The sequence below is a fragment of the Alligator sinensis genome, unplaced genomic scaffold, assembly GCF_000455745.1.
Source record: "Alligator sinensis unplaced genomic scaffold, ASM45574v1 scaffold84_2, whole genome shotgun sequence".
NCBI classification, from domain to species: Eukaryota; Metazoa; Chordata; order Crocodylia; family Alligatoridae; genus Alligator; species Alligator sinensis.
In genome coordinates, this window is record NW_005842247.1 from 938732 (window position 1) to 962459 (window position 23728).

The window sequence follows — 23728 nt, forward strand, 5'->3', positions numbered from 1 at the left end:
TCTGCAGGAGCTGCTTAGTCGCTGCCGCCAGGCTCCCACTACTCCTGCCATTGCTGCGCTCCGGCTGCTGCCGCGCTCCCACTGCCACTGTGCCCCCCCAGCCGCCAGGGACACATGTTATTCATGATCATCTGGGTGCAGAGTGTCATCTTGTTTCCTCTCATGATCTGATATGGTTATTGAAGTGGGTATGTCTCGGACGGCCAGAGCCGACTCGAGTTACATTAGAAATTGGTCGTATGTTAGGGCGGGCTGGTGAATGGAGAGGCAGACACAACTTATTGGTTGTAAAAAACTTTACTCACGCTGCTTGCAATCACGACGCAGGTGGTCCGGTCGTCGGAACAACCACACGAGTTGTTCCAGCTGGCGGGGCCCAAGCCAGTTAATCCGTCCGCAATTCGAAGCTGGTGGGGAAAGGGGTACGTCGGGGTTGCGCTCGGTGACAGGAAGAAAGATCAATAGGTGATCAGTCTATCGATCGGCAGCCGCAAGTCAGATAACTTCAGAGGCACTCTGCAGCGTGCTCAAAGCTCTTCCACTTGGGCGGAAGTCACGCGGAATTTTAAACGGCCAGCAAGCCAATCACTAGCCGCCACGTGTGAATAATTTAGCACTGGCCAATAGTGGGGTACAAATTTACATTCGAATAGCGGGAACTCTTTGCACCGTGCATTTCTGTGCTGCAAAGAAGAAATGCATCCTGCAAAGGAAACTGCAAATTGGCGGGAACTCTCTCCTACACGCGGGTTCTCAATTGCAGCAGAACACTCTGCCGTGCAAAGGAGCTCTCGTGTGGCCAGGAAATTCCATAGTGCCGAGGCACAAAAATCACTGGGTTGTGACAGGGTAGGTATAATATGGAGATCAGAAGTTATCTGTTGGACTTCTCAGGTTCTGCTCAAGGGGAGAGAATGGAGCAACTATAGTACTTTTCCCATGAATTCCTATCATGTCATCTCAGCAGCCTGGTGATACCTTGTGGTTGGTTGTGTCAAAAATTCTAGAAAAGTCCAGCAGTGTGATCTTGGAGATCTTGCATATGCTTCTGACCATAGGAGATTTATGTTTATTGACTATAAGATTGTCGCTGTGCTCTGCCTTAGTTTGAAACCCTCTTCTAATGTGTGAAAGATAGTGGTTGGTGCCACCTGTGGTTGGAGTAGGGAGGTAACTACTACTCTACGCTATTCTTTCTTCAATTTCTACTTATTATTTTTCAGAGTCCCACTTCTAATATGTTTTTTAAAATCTATGTACAGGGAATGCATCTTCCTCTAAATAAACTCTTTTTGTTGTTTCCACACTTACATATACCATTTTTCTAATACTGGTTTTGGCTATCAACGTACAGCATTGGCTCCCTCCTCCTCCTCCTCCTTTTACTGCCTGTCTTTCTCTCACTGCTTAGGGGTATGGTATGGTTGACCGCAGTGGCCAGGAGTAATTGGCTGTAACCTTGCTGTCAGACACTGACATCTTATCCAGTTGCTCTTTCTTTTTGTCTTGGGTAACAATATGCCTTCACCTGGTTCATTAACTCAGTATAGTGGTAGTCTCCTGGGTGTCCTCCTCTTTTTTTCATTTTGCTCTCTGAATAACACAGGACTGTATTCTAAGTGGAAAGCATTTGTTTCTGAAAAATTCATATGCTCCTAAACAGGAAAGACCCCATCTGAAACTAACATAAAAATATGAAACTTGTATAAGATTAGTTGAATTGCTTTGTGGTTGCCTTTATTAGGGAGATCAGAAGCGCGTGGATTTTTTAGTGATTAATAGGATTGCTTATATCACAGTATGTCAGGTTATTCAACAGAGAATGTTTAAAAGCAACTGAAAATGTTAAGAAAAAATAGGACTAGAATTCACAGTTGATAAGATTTATGCCTCATGGAAACTTGTTTGATGTTAATTATTAAAAGAATTTGTCAGTTCGGATAATAAAGGTCTTTAATCCCAAAGCCTTAACTCTTTTGAAATAACAGTAAGCAGAATCTTTTCCACATAACATACTTAGGGGATTATGGACTGACAGGTAATAAATTATTAGGTTAGCTCTTAATTTTTTGTTAAAATATGCTGTGTTTTAAAATGCTTTTTCAAAGTATTTTACAAAAATATGTATTTGATATATTTTCTCAGGAGGTTTTTGGCGGAGATCTGTTTTCATCGAAAATGCCCTGGATTCCAAAGTGTAACTGGAGAAATGTTATCCAAGATATAGAAGACTTGTTGCCTGTTGTAATGCTGCTGTCGTTTCTCTGGTGTGGAAAGTTATGGGCCTAGTGCTTAGAGAACCTGAGCACCCACAAGTCACACTTCTAGTCAGTGACAGTTGCATGTGATGTTGGCCATTTCCTCTCAGGACAATATCCTCGTGAAATACATCACACCAGTTTTGGTGTAGCTACAGGGGCTGCCAACCTGCAGCACACATGCCATAAGTGTCATGAACAGCCTGGGTGTGTGGTACATGGTAAATCGGGGAGAAGGGCAGGGAGCAGAAAGCAGAGCCAAAGATTGGGTTAGGGAAGTGGATTGGAGCAGCATTTAGGGAGGGAGTGGAACGTAATTTGTGGTATGCCTGCCAAAAAAGATGGCCCCCGCTGGATAGGCAGGGTATGGGTGGGGTGTGAGGGAGGGTGGTGGGTGTGGGGAACCCCGCCATCCTCCTGCCATCATGCACAGCCCCTGTGGCAGCAGGCCCTCAGGGTGCTCATGGTTCACACAGGCTCAGCCGTACATCAGCGCGCAACTCCAGCCACTTCTGGGAGCTGAATGTGGCAGCAGGGAGCAGAGCCAGACCAGCTCACTTCTGCTGCGTGGGGCTCACGTGCAAGACGGTGACCAGAGGGTGGAGTGTGGCCCTTGACAGCAAACTAAAACTCATTAAGTGGCCCTCCAGCTGAAATAATTGCCCACCCCTTACATAGATGCTAATACCCCTCTATCTTCCTCTTAACTGGATGAGAAGATGGTGATTGTTTCGCATTCCCATTTGGCTTTGCTCTCAGGAATGATGTGTGTGACAGGCAGAAGAGCAAACAGGGAGTTATTTCACTCCACAGTAGCCCCATGGCAGGCTTAATTCTTGGAATATGTAAAGTGGCAGATTTTTTAATAGTTTATGAGTCCTCTAGTAATGCTCTCTGCATTTTTAGGGTACATACAAATGTGCATTTGGAGTGTCTTCAAAAGAAGAGAGGAGCTCACAGTAGCTGTTATGCTATGACTATAACACATGTATGAGCCTGTAGCTGTACAGGTGAGTTAAATTGCCTTAACTTTGATCCTGGCTGAAGCAAGGTGAAAATTGAAGTGGTTTTGCTACACTTGTACCACCACAGGCCCATGCACATGTAACAGCTCCCCCTCCTCTTTTGAAGCCTCTGCAAGTAAATTTTTGTCTACTCTTAAAAATCTGCAAGAGCAGCAGTGTGTAGTCAGCAATGTCGCTCAGCAATGTCACTCAGACTTGCACGTCTGTGTGTAGTTGGTAAACATGGTTATTGGACTGCAGGTTGGTGTTGAGTAAATAGTTCTGATAGTCTGTGCTCAGGAAATTAGATTTTATTAGAGCTACTCAGAATTTCATCCAATTTTATATTGGGTTTTTTCCCGTTGTTTTTTAAGATTTATTTATTTTAGTGTGTTTTGAGAATTCCTCTGTGGACCTTAAGATTACTGATGCACTTCTTTTTCTCTCTTACTGAAAACAAAAACTGACCAGTAATATGGTGCTGCCTTTACTTTTTCTGTTTTGTACAAGGACTACTGAAAATACACATTGTAGGTGCCCTCAATATTAATACCATTCTGCTTGTTTTATGATAACCAGAAAAACCTGCTGCTGGAATTTAACATGGATTTCACCTTCCTGCCCTAGCTGATCTTTTGCTGTTAGTGAGGTCCACACATTAGAGCTCTGTTATATCCCATACTGTCTGTGATAGAGAAGAAGCCATCCAGTTCTTCCTTCACCTTCTTTCTAGTATCTGCAAGTGATGAGCCAGACTCAGCAGGTTGGAAGGAAGAGGGAGGTGCACTTAAAGTCTACAGTACTGGCTGAAATAAATCCTTAGTTAATCTGATGACTGTCTGAATTATGTTGCCCACCTGAGATTCTGTGGTGACCAGGTTTATAATTTGATTTCTTTAAATTTCATTTTTCCTTGGTTATTTTGCCCTGTTGTGTTGGTTGATGGTCATTTTCTGTAGCTTTTCACTTGGAATTATGATTTCAATACTTTTTTAATATTCCAAATTCATTGTTTCCTCCTCTTCTATCTTGTTTCTCTTAAATATTTCTCATTTAAGAGCTGTTAGCTGTGGCTGCGTTCTTTGGGTCCCCTGTTTAAATTGGTGTATAGAACCTCCCTTTCAAGTCAGTGTGAGTTATGAATATGGATTTTTAACTGCTTTATGTACACACAAGTGAATATCACTGTACTAGGGTTATATGCTATATACACTGCATATAGAAATAGTATCTTGCCAAGATACCATTATTTCATAGTTTCATAGTTGGTAGGGTTGGAAGGGACCTGAGCAGATCATCAAGTCTGACCCCCTGCCATGGCAGGAAAGAGTACTGGGGTCAAATGACCCCGGCAAGGTGTTCGTCTAGCCTCCTCTTAAAGACCTCCAGGGTAGGAGCCAGCACCACTTCTCTTGGAAGTTGGTTCCAGGTCCTAGCCGCCCTGACAGTGAAGTAGCACCTCCTGATGTCTAGTCTGAATCTACCCTCTGCCAGCTTGTGACTGCTATTTCTAGTCATTCCTGGTAGTGCTCAGGGGAACATGGACTTCCCCAATGCCTGCTGGTCCCCCCTGACTAGTTTGTAACAGGCCACTAGATTCTCCCTCAGCCTTCTCTTGTGGAGGCTGAACAGGTTCAGGTCCCTTAGCCTCTCCTCGTAGGGCATGCCCTCCTGCCCCCTGATCATGCGAGTGTCCCTCCTCTGGACCCTCTCCATGTTGTCCACATCCCTCCTGAAGTGTGGCGCCCAGAACTGGACGCAGTACTCTAACTGCGGCTGGACCAGTGTCGCATAGAGGGCGAGGATCACCTCCTTGGCTCTGCTCGAGATGCATCTGTTGATGCATGACAAGATGTGGTTGGCCTTCCTGTCTGCATCCCCACACTGTCGGCCCATGTTCATTTTGGCATCAATAATGACTCCGAGATCCTTTTCTGCCTCTGCACTGATGAAAAGGGAGTTCCCCCGCCTGTAGGTATGCTGTTGGTTCTTCCCCCCCAGGCGCAGTACCTTGCATTTGTCAGTGTTCAAACCCATCCTGTTCTCATCTGCCCATCCCTGTAACCTGTCTAGGTCCAATTGCAGCCTATTCCTCCCTTCTAGCATGCCCACTTCTCCCCACATCTTAGTGTTGTCTGGGAATTTGAAGAGGGTGCTTTTTACCCCCTCGCCCAAGTCGCTGATGATGTTGAACAGTGCAGGCCTGAGGACCGAGCCCTGCGGAACCCCACTGCCCACATCCCTCCAGGTCGAATAAGACCCATCCATCACCACTCTATGGGTGCGGCCTTCCAGCCAGTTAGTGACCTAATTGACTGTATAGGTGTCGACGCCACAGTCCCCTAGTTTTTTAATGAGAATAGTGTGAGAGACAGTGTTGAAGGCCTTCCTTAAAGAGCTATAACATGACATTCCACTTGAATCAGTTCAGAAGAGACATTATCTACCTTGCTCTATGTAGTACAGAGTAACCTTGACCCACATTAGGTCTTTTGTGTACTGTGACCAGCCTTTGAACCTTGGATACTGCTGACCTACTGGTAAGGGTGGAGTGCTGCTATCTTTGGTGTCTGACACCCATGGCTCGAAGAAGACCTTTAGATGTTGTTAGATCCTGTTTCGGTTTGCAAGAAATGAGGAAGTTGGTTGTCTTGGTGTTACAAGAATGCTGGGCTAAAAATAAACAAACTTGAAATTGGAGATGGACCAGCAGAGCCCAATCACCTCTGTGTCCCTTCACCCTTGTGATGCAAGCAACATGTTGAGGCTATGTGTGGTTGAGTTCATCTGCAGGTACTTGGTCAGCTGAGCGTGGTTCAAGGCTGCTATAATTGGAAAAGGGCATGACTGGGTGAAAGGGATTGTTATGTGCCTTTGAAGCCTAGGCAGTGGTAGAGCCCAATAGAGTGTTATTTAGTAAGCTTGCACTGTGGGGTGGCTCTGCTGTGTTTGTTACACAGTCAGGCAGGGTCTGGCACCAGGTGTGGCACCATGGGGGATGCAAGCCCAAGGAGCTGTGGCAACACACAAGCCCTGTGTGCTTAGCCCAAGAAACCGTCCAGCTCAGCAGCATCCGTTCCTTGTCACCCACTGATAGCCAGGGATGTGTCCTGCATTGACTCTCCCACAGTAGACTTGTGCACCTTAAACTGATTGGCGATAGCCCAGAGCTTGTTGGGGGTTGCAAGCTTCCAGATGTTGACACTGATGACAATGTGTTTCTCCAAGGTGAGGGGTACCCTTATGCTGATGCCCTGTCATGAGAGGGCAGGGCCCCGCTCAGTGGATATCTCCGTGAAGGTGGCATGACATATCCTGAAATTCTGTTGCCAGTGCTTGGCATTCCACATTTTCAGGATAATGCATACCCAGTACTGAGCGGTCATATTGTGTAATTTACAGCATTGGTGCATGATCTGTAAATTACACCCCCTGGAATTATGCAATTATGTGCCTGTGCTATTTTGCGCATACAAGGCATGACAGCGCACAATTGCAAAATTTTACATAATTTAACCTCAGCGGGCTCTGTGCCTCCACCTCCACAGGGCTCCTGGCACTTCAGCTGAAAGCCCCATGCACTGAGCATGGTAAGGGGAGGGGAGCTCCTGCCTGCAGGAGGGGAGTGGGGTGAGCATGGGGTTTGTGGGAGGAGGGGTGTGCATGGGTTTGGGGTTTGTGGGTGGGTGTGTGCCGGGCCAGCCAATTCTGTGCCTCCACATGGGGCTTCCAGCACTCTAGTGGGAAGCACAAAGCCAGTCTGGCCCAATGGTGTGCAGCTCAATGCCTCCACATGCAGTTTCCTGCTGGAGTGCTGGAAGTCCTTTGTGGAGGCACAGAGCCCAATGGGCCCAATGGCACACGGCTCCCGGTCCACACGCCATCAAGCCAGACCAGGTGGGCTTCATGCCTCTACATAGGGCTTCCAGCACTCCAGCGGGAAGCTGCATGTGAAGGCATGGAGCCTGCCCAGCCCAATGGCATGCAATTCTGTACCTCCATGCGCAGCTTCCTGCTGGAGCGCTGGAAGCCCCATGTGAAGGCATGGAGCTGGCCTGTGGTGTGTGGCTTCTGCCTGCAGTGCTGCGAGCCCCATGTGCTGGCACAGAGTCAGCCCATTCTGGTCTGAGGGTGCGTGGTAATCGGCTGGGCCAGGCAGGCTCTATGCTGCCACATGCAGCCCCTGGGACTCAGCTGGAGCGGCGTGCCACCAGGGGCTCTGCCTGCTGCAGCCACGAGTGCCCCAAGGGCCCACTGCCTACTGCTGCTGAGCTGCTGGTGATGTGGGCTGTGAGGAGGGGGGCCCACATACACCCACAAACCACACACCCACTTATACCCCTCCACACACTTCCATACCCACCCCCCCCCACAAACCCCACACTGGCCCACAAATTCCACATACTCCCATACCCACACCCCCTACAAACCCCACCCCCACAAAATGCATCTCCCATACCTGCCTACAAACTTCCAACACCCCCAGACCTCTTTACAAACCCCACGCTTACCCCACACCCATGTCCCAACCATACAAAGTACTTACATATATTTCTAAAGAAGTTTTAAATAGTGTTATATTTAGTTTAATTTGGGGGAAAAAGTAATTAATTTAGCATAATTTTGAATTTTTCTGTGCATAATTCCCTGGGGTGTATTAAATGGTCTCAGAACATGCTAGCTGGCATAGTGTCCAGTAGGTCATTGCCCTCATCAGCCATGTACAGGGACAGGATCAGAGCTCAAGGGTGCCTATGGCCAGGGCCTCGGTTGTATTCACATGGTCTTGCACACCGCTGCACACCAGCCCACACAGTAGCTGAATGAGCTTGCTAAAGAAGCAGTGGCAGGCCTTGATTCTGTCCTCTCAGGTGCTGACTGCTGGCATGCACAGGACCTGCCAGCACTTCTGAATCCAGTGCCACAGGGAACACAGGCAGTGGGGATCAATTCTGGGCTGAGTGCCTTTGGGAGTGGAAACTAACTAGTGGAAGTTATAGCTCTGCATTCTCAGCATGAGCAAGGGAGTCCCTGGTGGGTGTTGTTTCCTGGGTGGTTAGCCAATTGGTGCTTTATTCTATACTCAGCACTCTTTGGAACCCTCTAGAGATGGGGTTCCCCATAAAACATGCTGACATCTTTGCACACTGACCCCACTGCCTGTGGAGTGCCAGCAATACAGGCACTTGCCTTGCTTTGCAGTGCTCCAGATGACCAGCATCTGAATGACTGCACGTGCGTGCTGCCCTACATTTTCATGGAGCTGTAAATGAATGCCTGCTCATACCCTCAGGTAGAAATTATCCAAGCAAGGCTAATCAGATACACTAGGATCCTAAATTTTACACAAAGCTATAAATCATACACTCAATTGTATCTATTATAGTCACCAAAACAAATTTGTAATGCTGACATTACCAAAACAGAAACCTTGGATACCTTATCAGAGCAGCCTGGGTATATTTATAAATCAGTATGTGTATGCTTTATATATTGATTATGCAGAAATACATACTGTTTTGAGGATGTGTTAAGAAAGACTGGAACTTTAATATTTTTTCGAGCACCATTCCAATATTCTGTGATTTGACACTACCGACAGCTGTCAAACGTAGACAGCATTTTAAATCCATGTTTAAAAATATATGCTGTCATTACAAATTGTTCTCATTTACTATATAATCCTTCATACCATAATCTGAAAAATTGGTGGGGGACAATCTTTTTTGCAGGCATGCCACAAGTTAAGCCCAATCACCTCTCTGGCTAGGGACAGACATTCAAAAAGCCTGAATTAATTTAATCTTTGCAGGTTAGTCTAACCTGGCTAGGTTGAAACAGTTTATAACTGCACAGACATCCCAGAAATGCAGGCACATGCCTGCAGTGGCTCAGGTTAGAAGCCAGGGAGCGCTAGAGCAGCCCTCCGTTCCTTTCCACAGTGCTGAGCTGTTGTATGGCCAGGCCCTGGCAGGATGCTCTGATTAGGGAGGGGTTCTCTTTCTCCCCCAGCAGCCCAGCAGAGACTTGATAACACAGTGTTTATCACCTCATTAAGAAAACAACAGATGGACATTATGAGTTACCTGTTAATTCTGCCTTTGTCCGGTTTGCCACAGCACGGACCATATCCAGCATGTGATCTTTTAGCTAATGCTGAAAGGCAGGGGGATGGGGGAATAATCCCTGCTTAGCAGGGAGAGAGGAGGAGCAGGGAGAAGCCAGGCAGACACTTGCAGTCTCTGCCCAGCTCCAGCCAGGGAGCAGAGGGGCGGGGTCAGCTCTGCTGTGGAGCAGAGCGCCCTGCCAGGCCCAGAGAGCATGCCAGGATGCAGGGGGAGTCTGATTTATCTTAAACCACCAAGGGGTCTGGGACAAACATTGCATAAACTGGTTTGAGCCACATCAGTTAAGTCTGATACTTCATTCAACCAGGTTTATCTCAAACCGGTTTCAACCATTTTTAAACTGCTTTATGTGCATGTTCTATTACAGGTTTAAACCAGTTTCTGATCACTTAAACTGGCTTATGTATAACATCTGTCCTTAGCCCCTAAGTGCAACTCTGATCTCTTTCCCATGCCCAATCTGCTGCTCTATCTGCTCTTTGTTCCCTGCATGCTCCATTCCCTGCCTTTCTGCTTATGCCAAACACAGCAGATGCCCATGCCACTTGTGCAATACATACTTTTGGTTGACCACCCTGAAGTAGATAAATCATCATGGATCTGACTGTTACCTAGTTGGTCGGAGAACATAAACTAGATATACAAGATTTCAGGGACCGTATTGTATAAAAAAGAACAACTCTGGGTATGGACAGAAAAACAAGTTAAAAGCAAGTTAAAAGGATGGGAAGGGATGTACCACATGTCAGCTGCTGTGTGGTCACTGTTTGTGTGTCCAGTGCTATCCTGTGGTAAGTGAAAGCTGAACTGAGGCTTAGCCCAAATGAAACAAAGCTTCTTTTCTTCCCACTGACTCTGGGGAAAACTAATGGGAGGTGATGAAAGGTATGAGTTGGCGGGAGCGGGGTGATGGCAGGGCAGGAATGACAAAATTCAGTGGCTGGGGTCTGGGGGTTAGGGGCAGGAATCCTCACATGGGGATGCAGGATGAAGTAGGTAAGCTGAGGCCAAAAGGATCCACCAGCCCTTTGGTGCTGAGGAAAGGTAACCAGAGATAAGAAATAAAATTAGACTCCCAAAATAGCCAAAAGTAGACTCCCCAGAACTGAAAACTGCGGCCCAACCCACCCCTACTCCCACTTCTGTACCTATTACCCAGCAGAAGAAACCCTCTGGTCAAGCCCAACTGTGCTTCCCAACCTCCATTTGCATCTGCTTTACATATATTTCAGCTTTGGTCCCTATGACATTTAAGACCCTGGTTCCACAGTGAAAACACAGTTTTAAATGGCATCTGGAAATTGCTTCTAGCTTCAGAAGCCCTGTCTGTATAACTCCATGGGACGCAGAGATGCAGAACTAAGTTGAAAGCAGTACCATGCTTCTGAATAGACATGGACATCTTGATTCCTTGGGATTTATGCAAATCCTGGAGTTCCATGGAATTTGGTGGCAGGTGTTGTTCTGTGATGGAACTACTCTCAGGCAGGCTAACGTGGGAGAAATCTTGAAGAGGACGACGAGGTCAGGAAAATTTTCTCCCCTTTAGCTTCCTTGCATTAGTTTTCTTGGAAGAACTGAGTCAGAGCGATGGTGATAACTTCTTTTTCTTGCAGGACATTCCTTTGTGGTGTCATCCTTTCAAGTCTGCAAAGCACATGAAACATTTTTCCTTTTAAACAAATTTACGTTATTATAGCATAAATATCTGTCTGAAAGCAAAATCAAACTCTCCTGAATAAAAAGGGGAATGTTGTTATCTTCATCAGTTTTGCTGTCTATTTGAGAGAAATACATTTTTATTTGAACAACAAAGATTGTTCATATTTCTGTGTCAGGCTCATCAACTTTCTGCTACAGGGAAACTACCATATTTATTCAAATATAAGACCCCATAAATTAGACTCTGTATGTGGAAAATGTATACATTTGTTATACTTTTCCAGGTATTGAATCTCATTATTGAAAGTGTCCCCCTCCCACTGCTACAGCAGAGAAAATAAATCTGCGGGGTCAGGTAGCCCCCTTGCCCTTTGTCTCCCTCCCTTCCCAGTGCTTCTCCCTGTGACCCCTTTCCTCCCGAGCGCCTAGAAGTGAAGGACAAATTTGAAAACGCTTAACTTGAAATAAACATACCTGTAGTAATTTTCATGTAGTACTTAGAAACTTAGTTCATCCAGAATTGATACGTTTTACCTTTTTTGAAACTGCTGCAAGTTTTGGCATAGGTACTCTATAAACGCACTTTTGTACCTACTTATATATAGTACAAGCTATTCATGATATTAATCTAAAGCCAAAAGTCTCATGATTTACCATATAGTTCATTGGGCTGGGCCTCAGCAGAGTCAACGGTGTTTCAAGCCACGGTGACTCCAGAGCTCAGCACTGTTTAGTATGTGTATATTCCAGATCCCCCCTACCCCTGCCACACACACAAAGGAGCCATGTGCTAATTAGCTACCCCTTCCCCCCGACTTATGACTGGAACCAAGTGATGTTGTGTCAAGAATCCTGGGATCCTCCAAAAATGTATATGTGGATGAAGCACAGGGCAACCTGGCAGGCTTCACCTCATGGAGGGTGGGGCTACGCTAATCAGATGTGACAGGCTGAGAAAGGGGGTGACAGAAGGATTCTGGGCTTATTGTTTGGGGCCCTGTTTGTTGATGTTTGCCAGACATTTAAGGCTGGTAAAGGAACAGGAATGATTGGAAATGGGAAAGAAAGGCTCAGCTTAGCTGTGGGAGTGAAGAGGAAGTCAAAGTGTATTCAGTGTAGTGGCTCATCATGACATGGAAAAGAGTTGGTGATAAGGGGAACTGAGTGCAATGGGTAGGGACCTACCAAACTTGAGGCAGCTGCTGGCCGACTTTGCAGGGAAAAGATGGGTCTGGCAATCATTTTCATGGGCGGAGTGTGATGCTCCCCCTCTGCCACACACCTCTGATTGACTGAGAGGCCCTGGCAGCCCTGCATCTCACTGCTGATTAGCTGCAAGCACTGCCAATCATACAATCTAACCCCTCACTGTTGAGTGGCTGCAGGGGCTGTTCATCATGCAGCCCAACCCCCTTACCACCGTTTTGTTCAGAGGGGCGGTGTCATATGATGGACAGCCCTCACAGCCAATTAGTGGTGAGCAGTAGGAGCAGCAGCCATCTGGGGCAGTTTGTCATGTGAGCAGTCCCCTCCCCCACCCCCCTTTCCCCCCTGGCAGGCCGCACAGTCAGGCTATAGCATGGTGACGACTGCAGGTTCCCTCTGAGGAGCCAGCAATTTATTTTTGGTAAGTTTTCTTTTTTTTTTTCCTCCAGATTTTGCAAGCATTGCCCGCGTGTGCAATTTTGGTAGGTCCCTAGCTATGTGTGCTACCATGTTTCTTGTTCAGATGTGCTGCACTAACATATCTTTGTGGCATTTTTGACACCAAGGGGAGGGTGTCAGGGCTGGATCTGGCCCTCTCAGTGCTGGCCTGGTATTGCAATATCTCTAGGCCTAGTGCCAACTCCCTGCTGAGGGAACACATTCCCATTTTTTTTTAAGGGCCTCACATGCCCAGAGACACACACACACACATATGAAAGGTTTCCATTAGTGTGTTTGCCCAAGATGAGCCATGTGTTTTATAGTCATGCTCAGTGTTGGCTACATTTAATCAGCTTCATAGTTGGTTCCCATTACTGAGCACATGCTGTTTTGGGTTTCAGTTTAATGAGAGACAGCGTATTTAATGAGGTTTCCTTGTATGTGACTGTAAGATCAGAAGCCTTTTTCCTCATGCAGACCAGGGGAAAAAAACCCTCATCTTGTATTTGAGTAAATACTGTATATTCCCAGGTACCTCACCCTGCATTTTGCATGCTATTAAATAAACTATTCATTTTTTTACTAAGTTTGAATACATATTACAGCTTGCTTTTTTGGCTGAAAAAGGATATTTGTCAAGCTCAGTACAAAATTTTCAATAATATTGTTCTGTGTGTTTAGAAAAGCGATTTTACTGGTGAATGTAAAGTAACATAGAGAAAGTCAGTGGGGGTGGGTTTCGCTTTGATTTGATTTCAACTTTGTTAGTCCTCCTACATAAGCTAATGTAATAAAATTCAGATACCAATAAAAATAGCAATTGAGCACCTGTTTTTACTAAATATATTTCATACATTTGACCCAATTAAATAAATAACTTAATCTAAAATTGACTCACAGTACTAACTTGGATATATACCTGGGAGCCCTGATTATTAAGATACTATCTCAACCAGGATGTTGTGGAGAAGAAATCTTATATTTTATCTCAGATCAGTTTTGTTTTCCTCTCCTTCACAGTAGACCAGGCAATGGAACAAGACTTTGCTAGAAATCCATTGTATTACTTTTCTGTTATTGCAGTCTTATTTTTTTAAATAGCTTTTAAGATTGTTTTCAGGAGAATGGAATTAGGAAGAAAATAAGCATGGTTGAGAGAAGCATGAGTTTGAGCTTTTTGTCTTCTTTAGCCATTGATTCTATCTCCTCCCTTTAGCTTTTGTTTTAAAATCCCTCCGATTTTATAGATAAAAATGGCTCTCCATTATCTAGCAGAGACATGCAGGAGGGCTGGATTCAGCTTCTGTGCGTGCCACTGCAAAAATGGCCCAGGGGTCTCTGTTAACAACATCAATATCCTCCTACACAGCTTAGAAGGTTTAGTTGAGTAGCCTGCACATATAATGTGTAAATCTTAGTGCTTTAATGCTGAAAAAAATGTACCTGGACAAAGTCCAAATTGTAGAAGAAGCCATTAAATATCTGCCATCAGTTCAGTAATTTATCCTCTGGGACTAAGGGCAGAATACAGCATTAGTTTAAAATTTGTATCCTAAAGTGCTACAAGGAAAAAAATGCATTAAAATACAACTCTGTGATATTGAAATGAACCTCTGATACTATGTCCTGTTTCATGAATTAATTAAATTTTTCACATCTGTTCTAGACAGAACTAAGCCAGGAACCATAAATCCAAACCCATCCAACTGTATGTGTCTATGACTGTGTGTGTGTCCATAGACATCTGGATCTTACATGAGATAGATCAACATGGAGGGTTGAGCTAGAATCCTGAGACTTAACTCCTCTGATTTTAGAGGGTCTCTGAAATATGGCTTCAGAGTTGTACCCTGATGTTGCAGATAGAGCTTGTTGGATAAACCACACTTATTCTACCTCAATTGGAACAGCACCTGAATGCCGGAGTCCTGGTGCTGATTTCAAATCTAGGGCTGCAGTTTGCAAATTTTACTATTTCTAGTTTTCTAAACGTAATAGTTTGTATTTGTTAAATAGTATTCTTCATCATTAACTGTAACTGAGTGGCTCAAATTTGAAGGGGCAGATTCTGTCCAGGCATGTGCAGAAATCTCTCCTGTAGCTCATAGAGTCATAGAGAATTATTACTGTCAGGAACCTCAGAGGTCATCTAGTTCAACCCCCTGCCTGAGGCAAGATCATCCATATCCCAGCCATCCCGTACAAACATAATCTAAACCAGGGGTAGGCAATGTTTTTTGGCTGGAGTGCTGAAAAAACCACAATGTCTCCCTTGGAAGGTACCAAAGTGCTGGCATGCCAGAAAAACAAAACGAGGGTGTGGGGGGAGGGGGACATAACAGGACACACTGCATATTAATATAGTAAACTATTGGCAGTGCAATGTGTCGATAGCTCTTTTATATGTTGGAAGTAGTGGAAAGTCAAAGTTCGAATATCCCGAGAAAAAACTGCTAGGTTTCCAACAAATGCCTTCCAGATTTCATAAAGATCCAGAACTGTTTGCCCTGCACCCTGGAGACAGAGGTTGAGTTCATTTAGGTGAGCGGTGATGTCAGTTAGGAACATGAACTTATGTAGCCATTTGTCATCATCCAGTTCAGGGTAGCTTTGTCCTTTTTCCAACAAAAAGGCCTTGATTGTATCAAAACAGTTTGCAAAGTGCATCAAAACCATGCCACAACTTAGCCACCGGATGTTGCTGTGAAGTGGAATGTCATTATAAGCACTGTTCGTCTCTTCTAGCAGTGCTTGAAACTTTCTGTGAGTCAAAGTAGATTGAGCAATGAGTAAATTCACAATTCACACCACTGTATTCATCACATTACTAAACTCTGAATTAGAAATTTTAGAGCACAGGTTTTCTTGATGGATGATACAGTGAAATTTGACTTAGGTGGCTGATGTGATCTTCAAGTAACTTTACACATCCCTTCCGTTTTCGACCATACCAGAAGTACCATATATTGTGTCACAAAATATTTTTCTGATGTTGACTCCTCATTCTTCAAAATGTTTTACCTAAGTTTCCGTGATTATCTTCCCCTTTTGTTGTGCCATGCAGGGGTGTTAGGCAACAAAGTTCATCTCAGATTTCATCAGAAGCACAATATCTTCCAACAACTGCCAAACGTGGAACGTCATTTACATCCATGCTTTTATCAAGTGCAATGCTAAACACCACTGTGTCTTTTAATGCATTCTGCGTTTGGCTAAAGTTTTTTGCCGTTTCGTTCACGTGTCTCTCAACTGTTCTCACAGAGACAGGCAGTTCTTTTATTCTAGATAATATCACATCTTTATTTCGTAAATCATTGAACAAAACCTCCAAACTGCTGAGAAAAGCTTCTTTTATATATTCCCCATCTGTAAACGGCTTTCTGTTTTTTGCAATGCACTGTGCAATTTTGTAACTTCCTTCTGTGCCTTGATTTTTACTTCCACTTAAGTGTTTAAAAACACTGCTTTGCTTCTCGTATCCTGCTACTGCCTTTTTGATCGATTCAATTTTGTTCGCTTCGTCAAGAAAGGTTTTCTCATGCTTTGTTTGAAAATGTCGTCGAACACTTGATGAGCGACAACCAACACTTTCAACAGAAGGCACAAGCAGTGCGGTCCTTTTGAATAAATCCAAAGTCATCTATCAAAAAAGGCTGAAATGAATGGACATCTAACTTTGCTTTCTTAGGAGGTGACATTTTGTCAAATGTACCCTTCAACTTACAGTGAAAAAAAATCATGACAGACAGGTGGTGCAGGGGTGGGGAGGCAGCTTAGATATTAAGGAGAGCTGTCTCTTGACATTTGAAAACCAGTTATCTTTTGTATAAAAGCAGAAGTTGAGGTGAAGTTGTCTGTATAGTGGACAAATGGGTAGCAAGATTGCAGTAGCATCCCCTTTACTTTTCACCTGGGGGGTGGGATGGGGAGGCAGCTGGGGCCAGCACTGCACCTGCTGGGGCCGGGGCCAGTGCTGTGCCTGTGAGGGATGGGATGGGAAGGCAGCTGGGGCCGGCGCTGCACCTGTTGAGACTGGGGCAGGGAGGTGGCCAGGGCTGGCTCAGCGCCCGCTGGGGCTGGGGCTGGGGTTGGGGCTGTGGCAGGGAGGTAGCTGGGGCTGGCGTTGTGCCCACTGGGGTCGGGGATGGAGCAGGGAGGTGGTTGGGGCTGACGCTATGCCTGCTGGGGCCAGGGTGGGGAGGCAGCACTTTCCCGCCTAGGCAGAGGGGGCGGTGCACGTGCCAATTAAAATCATATTGCGTACCACCTTTGGCATGCATGCCATAGGTTGCTGACCCCTGATCTAAACTCTGCATAAGACTACCATCAGCCCTGGCACAACAGAGACCTAACACCCTAATCTGCCACAGGTAAAGCAGGGGAGCCCTGGCAGCCAGTGTCCTGCTTCTATAAAATGTTGTCAATATACACTCAAGAGGTCCCAGACACAGGGCCATGCCCCGCACTACAAAGGAAGGCAAAAACCCTCACATACCAATTGATCATGGAGTAAAATTCCTTCCTGACCCCAAATATGGTGATTGGTCTGACCCTGAGCAGAGGAGCAAGACCCTCTAGCCAGGAGCCTCCAGCTTTGTTCCTAGCAAGAGAATCAGCACATCCCAGTTGAAGTCTCTAACCTTTGCTGTAGCCAACACCCAATGCCTCTGGGGAGGCTTAAAAACACCCTTATACATATAGTAGAAAAAAGGTGAAGAAGGTGGGAGCAAAGCCCAGAAGCCTGGGAAATATCCAAGGTAGAACATAGGCATAGCTACGCCTGGATCATACCCAACCAGTGGCTGTTCAGCCTCTTCTTGAACACCTTCAGTTTTGGAGAGTCCACAACTTCCCCAGGCAGTCTATTCCACTGCCTCCCTATTCTCATAGTAAAGAAGTTTTTTTCCAGTATCCAGTCTAAATTTATTTTGCTGCAACTTCAAGCCATTGATCTTCATCCCCCTCTCTGCAGCAAGAGAGAAAAAGTGCTTTCCCTCTTCTTTATACTTGCCCATCAAATATTTGAAGACTGCTATCATGTCCCCTCTTAAGCACTATTTCTGCAAACTGAACATGCCTTGCTCCTTCAGCCTTTTCTCCTATGACTTGCCTTCCAAGCTCTTGATCATCTTTGTTGCCCTCCTCTGGATCCTCTCTAACTTTTCATTGTTCTTTTTAAAATGTGGAGCCCAGAACTGCACACAGTATTCCAGATGAGGCCTAACCAGTGCCAAGTAGAGAGGCACTATCACCTCCCATGTCTTGCACCTTCAGGAGCTGAATTAATGCTTCTGTCGATGCAGCCCAAAACTGCATTGGCCTTTTGTGTAGCTGCATCACACTGGAGACTTATAGTGAGTCTGTGTTCTACCAAGACTCCCAAGTGCTTTTCCACAGAGTTGACATCCATTTGTGTTTTCTGTTTGTGATTATTCCTCCCTACATGTAGCACCTTGCATTTGTCCATATTGAACCTCATCGTGTTAGTTTTAGCTCAACTTACCAGATCCTTCTGAACTGTATTTGCATCTTCCAGCATGTTCACAATCCTTCCCAGTTTTTTCATCTGCAAACTTGCTCAGGAAGCTTCCTATGCCAGCATCCACATCATTAATAAACAGGTTGAACAGCTCTGGGCTCAGGACAGACCCCTGTGGGACTTCACTCAAAACCTCCTGCCATTCTGACATGGACCTGTTAATAATTACCTTTTGCTTACAGCTATTGAGCCACTTATCTATCCACCTTGTAGTAGTTTTATCCAGTCCACATCTCCCCAGTTTTTTTAAATTAAAAGTTCATGCAGGAGCTTGTCAAAAGCCTTGCTGAAGTCCTGATACACTATATCCACAGCATTTCCTTCATCCCCCGCCAAGTAGTTACTTTGTCAAAGAAGGTGATCAGGTTTGTTTGACACGCTTTGTTTTTCATAAATCCATGCTGGCTGCTTGCGATCAGCCTTTCCTTCTCCAGATGCTTGCAAATGTCCTTCCTTAGGATATGCTTCAGTAACTTTGTAAGAATAAATGTGAGGCTAACCAGTCTGTAGTTCCCTGAGTACTCCTTCTTGCCCTTTTTTAAAGAGGTGCACTATGCTGGCCCTTTTCCAGTCCTCTGGTACCTGATCCGTCTCCTACAACTACATGAAGATCCTTGCCCAGGGTTCTGAGATCTCCTCTGCCAGTTCCTTCAGGACCCTGGGATGAAGCTCATCCGACCCTGCTGACTGGAATTCATTCAGATCCAACAAAAGCTCTCTGACCATCCCTTTGTTATCTCCTCCCTTATCTTGTCCCTTTCCTTATCCAGATAGTCCCTATTATGTGTCTGGCAGTTTAATTATTTTGTGAAGACTAAGACTACTTTTTGAGTAGCTCCATCTTCTTTGTATCTTCCGTTAGGAGTTCCCCCTAGTCCTTCTTCTCTGGCCAGCATTCTTATAGAACCGCTTCTTATTGTCCTTGACCTCCTTAGCCAGCTGTTGTAAATGGCAGAGAATGTGCTCCCTTATTTAACTCCCAAAACAAAAGTGAGGGAAGGTTTGGTTTCTAGGGTTCCCCAGGGCAGAGCTCTGGAATACTAGAATGTACTATCACCAGTGTGTGGACCCCTGCAGATGTGCATGCACATATGCCATTGTGTATTAGCAAGCCACAGTTCATCTGCACAAGCCTCCACCAAAAAAGTGTTGTGAGCCCAAGAAATGCAAAAAATCTAGAACTCTTGGTTCAAAAATGACACCTTGTATTAGACCAACTAGGAAATAGCAAAAAAATGTATCTTTTTCTGCTAGCTGTGCCAGCCAGTTAGCACACAAGCAGATTTAATGTATGTAAGACTGTGGTTTAGAGGAAGAAGAGAAAACAAGTAAACTTTCCTTGAAGTAGCCAGAATTGTATTCCTTAGACTTTCTTGATGCTAGGAAGTTTTGCTGCTTAAGCACACCATTACAGATAAGGAGCAACCTCCGTCCCATGCCCTCTCTACCCCACCTCCCCCCATCCATTCACCCAAGAATGGACAGAATTGTACCACTATGAAAAGGCTTGTATCAGTATACATTAATCCTGTATGTGTGGGAAACAACAAAACCTATATTGGTATAAAACAATTTTATATTGATCTAACTGCATCCATACTAGGGTAGTAGTAAAAACTATATTAATTAAACTAATTAATTTAAACTAGTAAAACTATATTGATTAAAATTACTCTCCTCACCAACACAATTAAGGCAGTATGCTTTTTTTAGTGTAAACCAGACCTTAAGTTATAAACGTTTGTTATGAACAGTGATTGAAACTTTACAAATCACTGTAATCCACTGTAGTTCATACCGCTGTGCGCTCTGCTGATTTTAACATGATTTTAGTTTTAGTCAATATTCATGGGGTTTTTTAAGTACCACTCATGTCACACTGTTCTGTGTTTCTTTTTCCTTACAGGTTCAATGGATTAACTGGCTCTCATTCAGAGGGAACCTAACAGATCTATTACGCTTCCATTAAACTTCCCTGCTTTATGTCATAAAGATTTCTTGGGTGAAGAAGTGATGCTGAAAACAATTGAGCAACACAACAATGTGAATCTGACATAAGACTTTAAACACTTGGAGAAATAATTTTCTGCTGTTCAGTTTGTATTTTAAACCCCTAACTGAAGCATGCATAATAGTTAAACTGATAGAAGAAAAAACTTTCTCATAAAAAAAGACTGCCACAACAACAGTAACCCGAATTTTCAAAATGAGTGCACCAGTGGTTCCAAACAAGGCATGCTACACCCAGGAACAGGACAACAGAATTGAGATAAAAAATAACAATGAAAGCATAGTAAGTGTAGGAGATACCAATGCTAATCAGATTGTGACAAAAGTCAGAACCACAGAAGGTGAGGGCAGGAGATGTGGTTTGAGAGGTGAAACTGGAAGTGTGCACACTGATGGGTCAGAGAAGCTGACACAATTGGATGCGGAGCAGAATAAACTTCTTGTCTTTAAAGAATCTCAGATTTGTGACATTAACATACAAGAGCATAGGCAGCCTTCTGCTGTAAGTAAGAAATTAGATAAAGATTGTAAAATGGATGAAGCTAAGGTTACTTCAAGGCATCTCTGTATTAGCCGAGGACAAAGTCTGTCTAATTTGAAGAGCAGTGCAAATGATAGCAACACAGAGGTTCTTTCAAAAGGTGATGCTGAATTTACCCAGCATTTATCTAAGGGCAAAATGGTCAAGGCTGTTGAGGTTGAGGGAATAAAGAGGCTTTCTTTGGGAAGGCCAAGTAAATTTTCTGCTAAAACTGAAACTTTTGCAAAAGAATGTACTGGACGTGTGTCTCACAAACGTTTGCTTTCTGCATCACTGGATTCCATTGATACATCACACCATTTGATTGGTAATACTGAGAAATCACAGAAAACATCAGCAGATCATTTTCTAGGTATGGTTTTTCATCCACTTGACAATACCTCAGAGGAAAATATTGTGTTTTATTCTAAACCGTCTACCTCAGAAAACAAAAAATTAAATAAGCCAGAAATCCAAATGGATGCGGATAACATACCAAATGTGAACAGTGAAAACACACTGCAAGCTTTTGATGCAGCTCTAAATGTAACTGTTAAGCCCTGTGAAATTTCTAGTAAGCCAGAAGCACAATTAAGTTGGGGTGATAAAAGTAGAAAATTGGAGTTTAAAACAGCACCATCTTTACAGTCTAAAAATATTTGCCAGCAGAAAATTGAGAGAATTATGCTGGTAGAATTTCTAGGATGTCAAAAAAAAGAAAGTACATTAATGCAAGAAAAGAAAGGGCTTGGGGATGAAGTGTCCAAGATGCAGGCTTCCCAGTTTCAAGACATTTGTAGAGAGGCAGAGGATCCACACTTAAACCCGGTGATAGCCTACTCCAATGACAGACTTCTAACTGATCATATCACCTGCCGTCATTTAAGAGGAGGAATGACTGCTAATGACAGTAGAGCAACTAATCAAGTCACTGAGGAGTACATAACAAACAAAGAAGTGGAAACTTTCTCTCTTCCTGATGACAGCAAACCCAGTGGCAAAGTCATGTCTGCAAAAAACAAAAGCATACATGAAGCTGACACAAGTTGCATTGGAACAGTTGGTGAGCATGTATCTTTTATACAAAACATTAATCTACCTGACAGCAAAACCTTGAAAATTAATGAAAATAAACTGATGCTAGTCAAAGGAAACATTGACAACACCAGGCTGTCTGCTTCTGATCTCACAGATCAACACCGAGTGCTTAGTACAGAGAGAGTGTCAAATGAGCATCCTAACAACCAGGACAGTGATTTGGAAACTGTGAGCTTTTCGATTCAAAATAAAAAGACCATTATTGCAAAGAAACATCTTTCAGATGAAGCACCAGAGAGCTATAAAATTTCAGCAAAGGCTGATGCCTTTTTATGTGTTCCAGCTCCCTTGCGCCCAGTGGCAACTGTGCATATTAATAATCAGCCCACTATATCAAATGGTAATTTGAAGGATCTTTATGCACTTCATGTTGACAAACTGTCACCCTCCTCAGTCCTACCTCCCATTGATGATTCACAGTTGTTAAATATATCCCCTAAAGTGCCTATCAAGACTGCTTGCAACAGTGGGATCCCCAAACCAATCCTGGTACATTCCAAGGGCTCCTTTACAGACAAGAATGATATAGAGAGTGACTGCATTGAAAAGCCTGAAGAAAATATTGAGATAACCCCTGCCATACCCAAGCCCAAACATGTGAGACCCAAAATTATCACTTACATCAGAAGAAACCCTCAGTCAATTGAGGGTTCGATTGACCCTTCTTTTGCCCCAACCACCCTGTCATATGGTTCTCCGGCCTGCGGTGTGCCTATGCCAAAGGAACAGAAAACATCGACTGGTGGAGATATTAAACCACCTAATATTTTGTATGACAAGTTTAAGCCTGACTTGCAGAAGCCAAGGAACTTTGGGTCAGGACTGGTGGTATCTGGCATTAGGCCCCCAGGGCATCATTTTGGCCCCATGAGTGAAAAGTTTTTACAAGAGGTAAGATGATGACAGCCAGTGGCTGTACAAAAGAGGTTGATAATATTGTTTGTTTATTTATTTATTTGTTCAAGAAACCTTGCAGAGATTACTGAACTCAAAATCATAATCACTAAATCAGGGTGTTTGTACTTGTTCTAAATACATTTTATTAACTACTCCTGGCAATGGTACTGTCATTTTCATGGTAAATTGTTGGTCACTTGGAAGATGTTAATCCTCCACCTGCCCAGTGTCTTTTACTCATCCCCAAAGTATCTTCTATTTGTTGGAAATAGAAGACTGGTCTAGGTGGAACTTTGGCCTGACCCAGGGTAGAAGCTCTTATGTTCTTATGTTGTTCTTAACATCATTGGACTGCTAAGATCTTTTCCATCAGTATACAAGTACTTGGTTGAGCACCACTGATACACAAGGGACTGGGGAAATAAAAAGACACACCTTAATATATATGACTATGGTGCTTAATCTCTGGCCCATGGGCCAAATCTGGTTTACATGGCTGTGTAATCTGGCCCACAGGTCTCCCCATGAGTCTGAAAATTTGGTGGTGGGAGAGCAGCAGCATTAATTACTGCAGCTTCCAGAGTCAGTCCATAACCACATTCAGTGTTGGGCCATGGTGTCAAGTGCATGCCGGATAGGGTCCGCAAACCAACCAACCTCATCTGGTTTATAAGGTCAGAAGTTTGAGCACCACTGATGTTAGGGGAACAGGAGAGCTTGTAGAAGGAACAGCTTTGGAAAATGGTCAGGAATTTTCCCTTAAATAGAAGCATTTTCTCCTTCAAAGAACTAACCAGAATATCCAACAGGAACTGGTAACATGCACTTGGGCTAGAAGACTTAGTTTGGATGAACACAAAAGCAGAGATGTTGATAGCTATTGATGTTCTCAGTTGCTGTAAGATGTTTTATACTGTTTAAGAAAATATTTATGTTTGGTTCATTCTGAAGTGGCTGTATTATGG

The 23728-nt window shown here is 44.2% G+C and overlaps 1 protein-coding gene across 1 annotated transcript in view; it reads left to right on the plus strand.

Moving 5' to 3' along the window:
• Positions 1 to 23728, plus strand: part of MTUS2 (microtubule associated scaffold protein 2) — a 489087-nt gene that overhangs the window by 134458 nt on the left and 330901 nt on the right. Inside the window, exon 2 of the mRNA XM_025208710.1 lies at positions 20145 to 22757. Coding sequence (XP_025064495.1) covers positions 20445 to 22757 — 2313 coding nt within the window. The 5' untranslated portion in view covers positions 20145 to 20444. The remainder of the gene's footprint in view (positions 1 to 20144; positions 22758 to 23728) is intronic.